This window comes from Staurois parvus, unplaced genomic scaffold, assembly GCF_062004578.1.
Source record: "Staurois parvus isolate SC_StPar_1 unplaced genomic scaffold, SC_StPar_1.0 ptg000244l, whole genome shotgun sequence".
NCBI lineage: Eukaryota > Metazoa > Chordata > Amphibia > Anura > Ranidae > Staurois > Staurois parvus.
Genome location: NW_028318040.1, coordinates 9,202,488 through 9,214,509, shown reverse-complemented (window position 1 = coordinate 9,214,509; position 12,022 = coordinate 9,202,488). Strand labels below are relative to the sequence as shown.

General features: G+C 42.7%; 1 protein-coding gene across 1 annotated transcript in view; it reads left to right on the top strand.

Annotated features, from left to right (window-relative positions):
* MTTP (microsomal triglyceride transfer protein) overlaps positions 1–4,235 on the top strand; it is a 107,913-nt gene extending 103,678 nt beyond the window's left edge. Inside the window, exons 17-18 of the mRNA XM_089680558.1 lie at positions 602–772; positions 3,899–4,235. Coding sequence (XP_089536684.1) covers positions 602–772; positions 3,899–4,064 — 337 coding nt within the window. The 3' untranslated portion in view covers positions 4,065–4,235. The remainder of the gene's footprint in view (positions 1–601; positions 773–3,898) is intronic.
* The last annotated feature ends 7,787 nt before the right edge of the window (positions 4,236–12,022 follow it).

Sequence of the window (12,022 nt, the reverse complement as noted above, 5' to 3'; positions counted from 1 at the left end):
ACTTCTTAGCCTTTTTGGATAAACTAGAGAAGGTTATAACTGTTGTGTCTTCTTAAGGGGTATTTCCCTGCATTTCCTCATGGCAATCTTTTCAAATTTGGGGAAACCCTGCCTTTCATTGGTATCACCAAACAGGTATACCCATTTCTCTCATGTTCTGGTTACAAACTTTTGATACCCTCTCTCTTTCTGCCTACCGATTGCAGTGATCCCCAGGACAAATAGTGAGGTTAGTTCTGGCATTTGAGATATGAATGACAGGGTAATTATCTTAAATTCTACAAGTAGTGGGCTTAATCTTAGCTAAAAGTCACATTCCTTTGTACAACCTTGACACAGGATTGAATCTGAATGCCTACACAGGTAGGTATATGAACACTCCACAAAGTACCTTCACTTCAGCTCTGATGTTACCTTCGAAATTTTGTAGGACATGTAAAGTTCTCCATCACCAGTTTTGGATGTGCTAGCCATTTAGGAAAATAAATATGTTTTGTGTGTTTATGAAGACAAGGTTGTTGTTTTCGCATACCATGTTGCCATATTTTCAGATTTCCTTCAACACTAATTAACCATGTTTATGTTTCTTATGTTTCTACAGTGGAGCTATGGTCATCACAGGCAACATAACTGTTGATTCAGGGTTTGCAAATGCTGGCATGGAAACCCGCATGGAAACTGAGTCTTCCTTTAACTTTCTTTCAACAGTGCAGTTTTCATCATATCCGTTTTTGGTGTGTATGCAAATGGATAAAGGAACATACCCATTCAGGTAATATTTTAATTTCTATAGGTAAATAGATAGATAGATAGATAGATAGATAGATAGGTAATCTCCAGGGGCGGACTGACCATTTGGAAACTCGGGCACTGCCCGAAGGTCCGGGGTCAGTAGGGGGCCCCATGAGATGCCCCTGGTACCTTTTTCATAGGCTTTTTTGAGTTTGGGCAAGGACACAGGGTCCCCATGATCCCCTATTGCCCGGGGGCCCCATGAGTTGTCGGTCCGCCCCTGGTAATTTCTATACTTCCTAAAACCTTTATATATTTACCTTACATCCATGAATGTTATATAGGGTGCAATCACATTTGTGAATGCACCCACACTGTGATTAGATGAAAGAACCTCAGTAGGGGTTCCCATGATTAGCTGCGAGAGGCAGCCCCAGGTTGATCACTTGCATGTGATCACTCCATGAGAGAGTACAAGCGAATGGCCACAATTAGCTGTGAGAGTCAGCAGCCTCCGATAGGCTCCATTTACACTGGCTTAAAAAATGCCAGTGCTCTTGGCAGAAAGAAGCACTAATTTTTGAACATTTTTTGTACTAGCGTTTAGGAGCATTTAGCAGTGTTTAGGATCGTTTAGTGTTTTTTTCTGCCAGAAAAATGCTCTGAAAAATGCAAAACAGAAGGTTTTTTTCTGTCTCTAAATGCTGAGCTTAAAAAAATGTGCATGGGCACATTGGGTGATATTAGTTGCTTCTACAGGCAAAACACTAAACTCCTCTATAAGCAGCATTTTTTAAGCCAGTGTGCATGGAGCCTTAAAGCGGAGTTCCACTCAACCTATCAAAAAATAAAAGTCAGCAGCTACAAAAACTGTAGCAGCTGACTTTTAAAAAACAGCCACTTACCTGTCCCTCGGTCCCCCGGTGTGTCCCCCGCAGCTTGTTTCACCGGCCGTCCTGTATTCCAGGAGGCTGGCATCTTCAGTGTGGGCACCCAGCTGTGATAGCTTTCGGTTTCACAGCCGGGTACCCACTGCACATGTGCAAGTAGTGCTGTGCTTTGTGAATGGTCCTGTAGTCTTCTGGGACCTGTCACTTGTCCTAAAAGGCTACAGGGAGGGAGGGAAACTTCCGCCTAGGCGATCAGACCGGAAGCGGGTACCTGTCAACTTCGGGTACCTGCTCCCCCCCGCTCCCCAAAGGTGCCAATCCTTAATGGGGAGTGGAGGAGCAGTCCTTAAAGCGGAACTTCCCCTATTGGGTGGAGCTCCGCTTTAAACTTTTTGTACATAATTCTTGCAGTCTTCTAAGGTTGCTTTAAAGTTAAAGTGGTTCTAAAGCCTTAAGATTTTTCACCTTACTGCAGCCCCCCAGCCACCTCCTTTTTCTTACCTGAGCCCGATCCAATGATGTGCACAAGAGCAGCTGCTCTCATTGCTGTCTCTCTCCTCCCTGAGCAGATTGATAGCAGTGGGAGCCATTGGTTCCTGCTGGGACAATCAAATGCTGTGACACTGGAGCGGGGGGCAGGGTCGAGCCGCTCACTCTGTGTCAATGGGCGCAGACAGGGCTGCTTGGGAGCGAGCCTGCATGGGTGCCCACATGGAAAGCAGCTTTCGGTGGGGGCACCCGTTGAAGAGGAGGGCCAGTAGAGCCAGCGGGGGACCCGAGAAGAGGAGAATCAGGGGCTGCTCTGTTCAAAAGCATTGCACAGAGCAGATAAGTATAGACATGTTTGTTATTTTAATTTTAAAAACATAAAGTTGCCTTAAACTTAAAATTGCTAAAATAAATGTCTGAAATAAAAAGTTCCCTGCTTGCAGCGTATCCTTCTGATCTCTAGTGAAGAGGAACTACTAACTGAAGAATCTTCATAATGCAACACTTCCAGGAATGTTAAATCCCTGCAGTGTGCAGTGGGGGACCAAGAAATCGGCAATTTGGGAAGTGTCAGATTCTGAAGAATCTTCAGTCCATTGTTTCTCATCACTATAGCAGGAATCAAAGGTGTGGACAGCAGGTGAGTATTTTCTGTCTTTTTCGCAGGAAACACTTTATTTTAGATATTTGTTTTAGCAACAGTGATGCTTTAATGCTGAACTTCAAGTATAATTAAAAGGAGGGTGTTGTAGATCTATTGGAAGTGGATCTTGGGTGGTTTAGTACCGTATGGTCATTGAGGTTTGGAAACATATGTCTGCTTCCATTGTTCCCTTAAACATCCACCAGTTCCATGAATATATATATACTTGGACAACTTCAATCAGTGCTGCTTTTTTTGCTCCCACACCTGCCCCAAGGGAAGACATTGTTTGTCTCAGCCACCGCATCCCCCCACTGTGGTTAGGGACCTACGGATGGTTTGTTTTAACTGCACTGCCCATATCTCCTGAAGAAGTGTGGTTAAGGCGCTTTACCCACTCAGGGTCCGAGGACATTGGGCTTAAAAAAAGCGTTTTCAAAAGTTTTGTGCTTTGCCTGTAGAAGCATCTCCATGTTCTCCTATGTGTCCATACACACTAGGAGGTTTAGAGGCACATTTTAAGCTCAGCTTATAGAGGCATAAAAAAACCCTTCTGGTTAGAGTTTTTAGAGGAGTTTTCTGTCTGAAAAAAATGCTAAATGCCTCTAAACATCTGTACAAAAATGCCCTATATGAGCCTTTTTCTGCCAAGGGAACTAGCATTTTTAGGCCCAGTGTGCATGGACCCTGACACAGGTTTTCTCCCAGCAGCATGAATGGCACCCACAGCTTCTTCTCGTCGCTGCTCTGTCAATTACAGGCATTGTAGAGAGGAAGAGAGGGCCCAAGAGAGGAAGCTGAGGGCCCATCTACCTGGGGCATCAGAGGAAAGAGAAGAGCACTGGCTGCTGGGGAAGTGAGGGATAAGGTGAACAAAATTGCTATTTATGTCCCCCCCCCAGACAAAAACGAGTATTTAACCCTTGCAGTGCGGGATAAGCCCCACTGCAGCTGTAACTTTGGACTTTAACCAAAGTTCAGCTTGACAGTACATGACATAACATTTCTAACAGCAGGGGAATGCTGCTATTTGAAACCAATATTGCTGCTTCAATCATGAATTGTAGATGTGTAGCCATAAAATAAACATTGTCTCATATTTTGAATGATTGTAAGTGATTGTATCAATGATACTAATTTGCAGGCGGTATGTCACAAAATACGAAAGACTGCCCTGCGGCAAGTCGTATGTGTCTCGGAAAGGAAAAGTACAGAATGTGGCAGGTTCTGAGCTTCCTCTTCATCAAGAGAACTCCAACATGTGCAGGGAAGTGTTTGCAGAGCAAGATTCCTCAGAGAGCTGGTTCTGATGGTTACCAGATACATTCCATTTTGCTGAACCAGTGGTTTTCACTGGAGGGTTGTGTATGTACTGTATGTGTTTAGTGCATGCATCAAGTTTACATATTTACATGTATTTAAGTCATTTGTAAAGTGTTAAACAATAAAGAAATTGTTGAAGGTTACGACGTGCACTAAAATTGTAGTGAGTGTTCTGTTTTTGTTCCCTGCAGTATAATGATTGTAGCCATACTAGTGCACGGTTCCAACAACACTGCTGAGTATTGTCCATGATACTTTTTAATTTGCATTAAGAGCTACATTTTCAGGGCAGGCTTTCTTCTAAGGCAGTGGTCTCCAAACTGCGGCCCTGGGGCCAGATGCGTCCCTTTGCTTGCTTTTATCCAGCCCTTGGGGCACTATTTCATCCACTGATACCAACAATGGGCCATATGTTTCCCCCGCTGACACTAATGACAGTGAACAATTTCTCTCAAAACACCAATGGGCCATTATCCCCCCCCCCACCTGAAACCAATGATGGGGCACCATTCCTTCCAATGACACAAATGATGGGGCACTGTTCTTTCCACTGACACCAAAGATGGGGCATTTTTTTTTCCACTGATGTTGGGACCTTTTTGACTTCCAATGGCCACACCCCCTTATGACACCAATGAAGGGGCGGAAATTCTCCCAATGACATCAAAGATGGTGTGCTATTCCTCCCAATAACACCAACAATGAGGTCCAATGACACCAACAATGGTGCGCTTTTCCTCCCACTAACAACAAAGATGCAGCATTTTTTATTCCCACAAACATTGGAATCTTTTCTACACAGTACGGCACCCCTAACATCTGAAGGACAGTAAACTGGCCCTTTGTTTAGAAAGTTTGAAGACCCCTGTTCTAAGGCGTTATCATTGGGCTCCAAAGCTCACTCTGAAAATGTGACTTTTAGTGCAAATAAAAAAGCATCACGGGCCATACTCAGCTGACTTGCTCTCTGCAGTAGAAATATTGAGGTTTATTTACTAAAGCTGGAGAGTGCAAAATCAGGTTCACATCTGCATAGAAACCAATCAGCTTCTAACCTCAGCTTGTTCAATTAAGCTTTGGCAATAAAACCTGAAAGCTGATTGGTTTCTATGTAGAAATGAGCCTGATTTTGCACTCTCCAGTTTTAGTAAATAAACACCAGTGGTTGTGACACTTACAAGTGTTAATTTTACTCCCGGCATTGTAAAGATTCGGTTGTCCTTATGAATACTGGGGCGCAATGAGAAAAACGGATGTGCAAGTAAAGCTCATGGCAACTAATGAAATTTATCCTTTATGTTTACAGAAGGATACGTCCTGTTCAGTTGCTGATGAGAACTGATTTTTGTCTTATTAAAGAAGCCTAGCTATTCTGCTTGCTTAATAATCATTAGACTGGTTCTAAAGTCAAAATAGTTTTGTACCTTAATGCATTCTCTGCAAAAATGTCCCCACTTCCTATCCCCCCCTTCACCCTCCTCATCCCTAAACATTTACCTGACTCCTCTCACCAATCCAGGGCTCTTCTGGTGGTAGCCCTGCTCTCATCCTGGTCTCACAAGAGATACTGAAGGCAGCAAAAGCCATAGAAAGCAGGGTGTGGATTACTGGTGCTGTGTGTATCAATGGACGCACACAGCCCAGATCGGGAGCATGCATTCAGGTGCCCACATAGCACATGGCTTGCTAAGAGGGCACGTAGAAAAATAAGGAGTGGACAGCGCCAGCAGGAAACCGCCAGAGAGGAGGTAAGAAAATTACCTTTAGTATCATTTTAACTATTGTAAAATTGTTATGATGGGAGTTTTGGTTCTTATTTGATCAAAGTGGTTTATTTAGAGCATCCATATTTAGTATGAAATCACAAAATATTAATGCAGTTTAAATGCTGATTCAGTGCAGAAGTCTGATGTTCCCTGCTCTTTGGGCCTATCGTAGCTTTTGCAGTGGCATCATTAAAAGGTGAGGCTCAGTAATCACCAGGTATCTGCAAATGGCAGCTTAAGCTTGGAGTGTATACTGGATCTCCCTGCTATTGTCATTAGGTACAGTACTTTTTGTTTCAGTCATATACTGTTTCATTGAGAGTCATCCCTTACTATATGGAGGATTTTTATACAAAAATATTTAGCATGCATTTCTCAGGAATGCATTAGTAGTGTACAGAAGCTAGTGAGGTTATGCAGCTAAGCTATCTACTAACAGTACTGGTTCAGGGGAGTGATATTCACTATAATTCGTATAGAATTATAGTGAATATCACTCCCCTGAACCAGTACTGTTAGTAGATAGCTTAGCTGCATAACATCACTAGCTTCTGTACAATGTCCAATAGCATGGAAGTTTCGAAGGTGAAAGGTTCCAGGGACAAATCATCCAAAGTACATTGAAGTAAAATTGGGTAACAAGGCTTTGTGTAAGACCATAGAAAGCTGTAAATGCCATATAATAATATTCCTGCTGGATATATAAAGTTTATGAAACTGAATACACCCTGAAAGAAAAAGTCAACTTAAGCTGGCCATAGATGGATTGCCATTTCCGCCAGTGCTGCATGGACTGGATGAAATTTGATCAATGTGTGGGCAACTCTTTTTGACAGAAGTCGATCATGTTTTGGAAAGGGAATGTTGGAAAACTATTGTTGATCGGCAGCTACAGCTGCTGATCAGTGTATTTTTACAGTGGAGAGTTCTACTGTCAAAATGCAGTGTTGCAGCAGGGCACTTTCCTTCATCGATCTCACTTTTTTTTTCTGTTCAGCCCACTATAACCCATCTATGGACAGCTTGAGTCACTAGTATTAAGAAAAAAAAAGTATGTATCAGGTACACAAATGCTATCACCCACATTTTGTATAGTGAACTAAGTCATTTTGTTCAAATGATATTCTATAAATGAACTGGGTTTTAGTATGTGTTTAATATGTTTTAATATGTTATGCTTTAGTTTTAACTCAGTAGGAGATTTATTTATAATAGAGTAACAGCAAATATTTTACATGTACCCAGCCGTATTGTTATATCTATGTATACAAAATGTACATTAATAAATTATTTGCATGCAGTTTATCACTGTATTAGCAATTTAGATGGCTGAAACAGAAACACATACCTTTTTAAGTGTAACATGAATTAATAAAAACTTGAAAATAAATTAAACTGTAAAATGTTTCTGACTTTCTCATTTTAGTTTTTGCTAGAAAAATCATTTAGATATTAAGCCTTGGTAAGTTAGTTGAAACACCTTACATATTTATTTATATTTATACATCAAAGTCATGTATTATAGTATCCTTGGACAAATTATTTCAGTTTGTTGGTAAGGTTGCCCAGGGTGGTATATTGGGAGTGATTTTAATGTAATAGGAAATAATAGTTTGGATAACAATAATAATTCCAATCTGCTAAACAATTTTATTAATTGAATTTAGAGCTTTGAAATATGAATACTGCTGAGATAGTTATTCACTTGAAAACATTTTTTTTCTGGTTATTTTATTATTCCATCTACATGATATCTTCTCAAGACTGACTACATTTCAACCAGATATTCAGCCTGATTGATTAGCTTTATCTACACAAGTACCTAGTACATAATCTGGTTGAATAAAAGTACATATCTATCAAGTTCACCCAAAACACAAAAATGAATAAACTGAAAACATTGCATACTCAGAAAATTAAAGCAGAGCTCCAGTCTTCAGTGAAAAAAAATAAAAGTCAAAATGGTACAAAAATGGTAGCTGCTGACTATTAAAAAACAGCCACTCACCTGTACTGCGATCCAATTGTGTCCTCACCTCAGCCGGGTTCTCCAGCCATCCCTGGTGCCGGCATCTTAAGTGTGGGCACCTGGCTGTGACAGCTTGCTACTTCACAGCCGAGTGCCCACTGCGCATGCACGAGAAGCACTGCGCCTTGTGAATGGTCCCGCAGTCTTATGGGACCTATTGCATGATCCGGAAGGCTGCGGGGATGGGGAAGAAGAAGAACTTCCGTTTCGGATCACCTAGTTGATCACAGCGGAAGTGGGAGCTGGTGCCTGTCAAAATCGGCTCCCCCTCCAGCTCCCCAAAGGTGCCAATCCTTAAGAGCTGATTCACATATACGCGGTGCGGATTGAAGGTCAGGTTTCACAGCTAATTGATACAGTAGCTGTTCCCGGGTCCAGGTCAGGTTTACATCAGGTTCAGGACAGGATTAGCTCAGGATCTTATCCTGTTAACACATATGCAGTTTAGAAACGGTTCCCATAGAAGTCAATAGCCTGTAATCCACACCTGAACCTGAAGCCACTGCTCAGAAATCGTACAGGACTCTTTTTCAAACCAAACTGAATCCGCACTGAATCTGCACCACCAGAGCACCAGACATAAGTGAACAGGCACCAGAGGAAGCAATGTTATTTCACAAGTCATGCAGATTGGATGTGGTTCAAACCGCATCCAATCTGCAAATATGTGAACGGGCACTAACGGGGAGCAGGGGACAGGTCTTAAAGCGAAACTTCCCCTTTTGGGTGGAGCACCGCTTTAAGTTGGCCATACACTGACAGATAGTTCCAGTCCTCTTTAGATTTTTTTTAATTATATTGTGATGTATTGTATTTTAGCAAACTAATTGTAAGCCTTTGTTATTCTTGTTAAAGTTGCAAAAAAAAATCCACCCTCCTCGCCATCAAAATGAAAATTGTGAATTTAGTTGTGGATGCATATTACAGATCTTTTAGATCTCTAGACAGCCCATAGCTTCTTCCAGAAAGAAAACCTTTACTGAAAGAATAATGGGAGGTTACCACTGCTGACCTCCTCCTGGAAATGTAAGTTTCCTTGCTGTGACAGGTTTAAATACTATTCTGAGTCAATGATCTGAAACAAGCATACAGATTAGAAAGTCAGACTGAAATCAGAACTCTTAATCATACCTGTTCCATATTTTGTGCTTAAGAATGTTCTGAAGCTATTTCATACGCATAATAGCCAGGTATCCACCAGGCTCTTCTTTGTGAGAGAGATGTAGACACCACCATAGGACATCTGGACTCTTTCCCACCAACTTTCTCCTGGCTCTCACCAGTAAATTAATTGATTACTTGATCCCCAGCAGGGGTGGACTGACCATTTGGAAACTCGGGCACTGCCCGAGGGCCCAGGGTCAGTAGGAGGCCCCATGAGATGCCCCTGGTACCTTTTTCATAGGCTTTTTTGAGTTTGGGCAAGGACACAGGGGCCTCATGATTCCCTATTGCCTGGGGGCCCCATGAGTTGTCAGTCCGACCCTGATCCCCAGATGCGAATTTGCAAATAGGCACACCTCCTGAGGGATTGGCTAGAATGCCATAAATATTTAGGCTGCTTTCCCTGTCCTTCCTCCCACTATGATTATAGAATCCTCTAGAACACAGGTGCCAAACTGGCGGCCCTCCAGCTGTTGCCAAACTACAAGCCCCATGAGGCACTGCAAGATTGACAGTCACAAGCATGAATCCCAAAGGCAGAGGCATGATGGGACTTGCAGTTTCACAACAGCTGGAGGGCCGCCAGTTTGACACCCCTGCTCTAGAATATGGGGGAAGTAACACAGCAGCAGCCTGTGAAACACCGAGCAGCCCTAAATAATCAACCCCTGCTCCTCTGATTACAAGGGAGCCAAACTAAATTTACTTAGCAGCTTTTTCTATGCTAGGAGGATACTGCAACAGGAACAGCAGTCAGGTATTATTATTATACAGGATTTGTATAGCGCCAACCAGGGGCGGACTGACCATTTGGAAACTCGGGCATTGCCCGAGGGCCCGGGGTCAGTAGGGGGCCCCATGAGATGCCCCTGGTACCTTTTCCATATGCTTTTTTGAGTTTGGGCAAGGACACAGGGGCCCCATGATCCCCTATTGCCCGAGGGCCCCATGAGTTGTCAGTCCGCCCCTGGCGCCAACAGTTTGCTCAGCACTTTACAATATAAAAGGAGACAATACAGCAACAATACAGTTCAATACAAGAGGGTTAGGAGGGCTCTGCTCCTTGGAGCTTACAATCTAAGGTAAAACATAATTTGCTCTGCATCTCAGGTTGTGATTCCATGTATAGGTTACATCTTGTGGATGACAGAGGTGGTATACAGTTTGGTCACTAGAGAGAAGAGGTAAGTGCATATACTGTACCTGCAGCAGCCTCTGAATCCGTCCTGTGACAGTCAAATACAGAGCCATTGTCAGAAGCAAAGCTTTATTCTTCTAGGGAGGGATGGACTTTGCCACCAAGCCATAAAGTGGTGTTTCCCTTTAAAGGGAACTGGAAATGAAATCATATACTGATTTGCCAAAACAAGCCATAGTCTTACTGGTATAAGGTCACGACTAATATACATGTATTTTTTTTATACACATCTTTTGTGAAATTGAGTAAAGTGGCAAAGTCTGATGATTTCAGTATTAGCTGTATACAACATCCATGAAGTCAGTTAACATGACAGCGCATTGGTTATTAGCTGCTACGACAGCTGAGCATAATGAGAGTGCCTGTGGCTTTATACTTAACAGCTGTCAGCCCTGAGGTAACCATTTAAAGCACAGTGACACCATGGTTACAGAAACAACAAAACTGTTAATCTTCCAAAAATAAGGTATCATACAATGTATGCACTGTAAAACACACCATGCCAACCATGCAGAAATGTATTGCGACCATGCTAGGGCCTTTGGATTGCAATCAATTTAAAAATCATGGTGGGATTATCACCAGGATACTTAATGTTATCTGCAAAGCCCTAGTGTAGATATGAACATTTCTTTAGTCCTCTGTAAAAAAAGACCTATTAATTAAATATTTTAGTCAAAAAAAGATTTTTCCTTTATTGTATCAATATGATTATTTTGGGATTTTTCCACTGTTATTGTTTATATATCCATGAGCCTTATTTAAAACTCATCTCCCAGCAACATTTATCTCCCCTCCCTCCCATGGCCTCTAACCCGTTCAGCAGGTGTTGAGTGTCTGTTGTCTGGGTCCCTCAGACCAGAGTTCAGCTTTAAAGTGTATGTAGACTTATTAGAACTATTCGTTGCATATGAGCATGATATAGGACCCTAATAATAACTTGTCATAAATCACATCATTTCTCTAAGCTCAAATACTTTTTTTTGCCTCTTTAATCCTACAGTCATATGATCTCATCCTTTGGACATGCATGTTCCTTTCTGCTAGCCACTGGATGGTGGAGACTTTAAGGATAGGTTCCAGGGGCGGACTGACCATTAGGAAACTTGGGCACTGCCCAAGGCCCCGGGGTCAGTAGGGGCCCCATGAGATGCCCCTGGTACCTTTTTCATAGGCTTTTTTGAGTTTGGGCAAGGACACAGGGGCCCCATGATCCCCTATTGCCCGGGGGCCCCATGAGTTGTCAGTCCGCCCCTAAAAGGTTCACATCTGTATGGGTGGTGCCACTGCAGATCCGCACAAAAATCCGTGCAGCCGCACCACCTGCATAGAGAAATGGGGACCCATGGGCGGAAGCCATTAGTTGTAATGGCATGCCGCCCGCACTGGAAAACTCAACTGTATTGGGAACTGAGGTTCCTGTGCGGGCTGCGTTTTTGGAAGAAGTGCAGGGACTTCTTCTCTGCGTGTCACGGGCATGGGAGTCTATTCAAATGAATGTGCTCTTGTGCCCGTGCAAAACACGGCCCGCACGGCCGCATATATGTGAATTGGGGATAACTGCGCAATCTGCTGTTCAGTTGCTTGATAAGTGCCTGGTCATACTGTTGCAATTTCAGGTGTGATTTGGGAATTGAAATCGCACCTGAAATCGCATCTAATGAATGTGATTGTCAGTGTCTTAACATGTGCGATTTGCTGCAGCGTGATTTCTAAAGTAGTCTTTTTCTGCAGTTTTGTTGCGATTTCACATACATAGAATATAATAGAAATCGCACTGCAAATTGC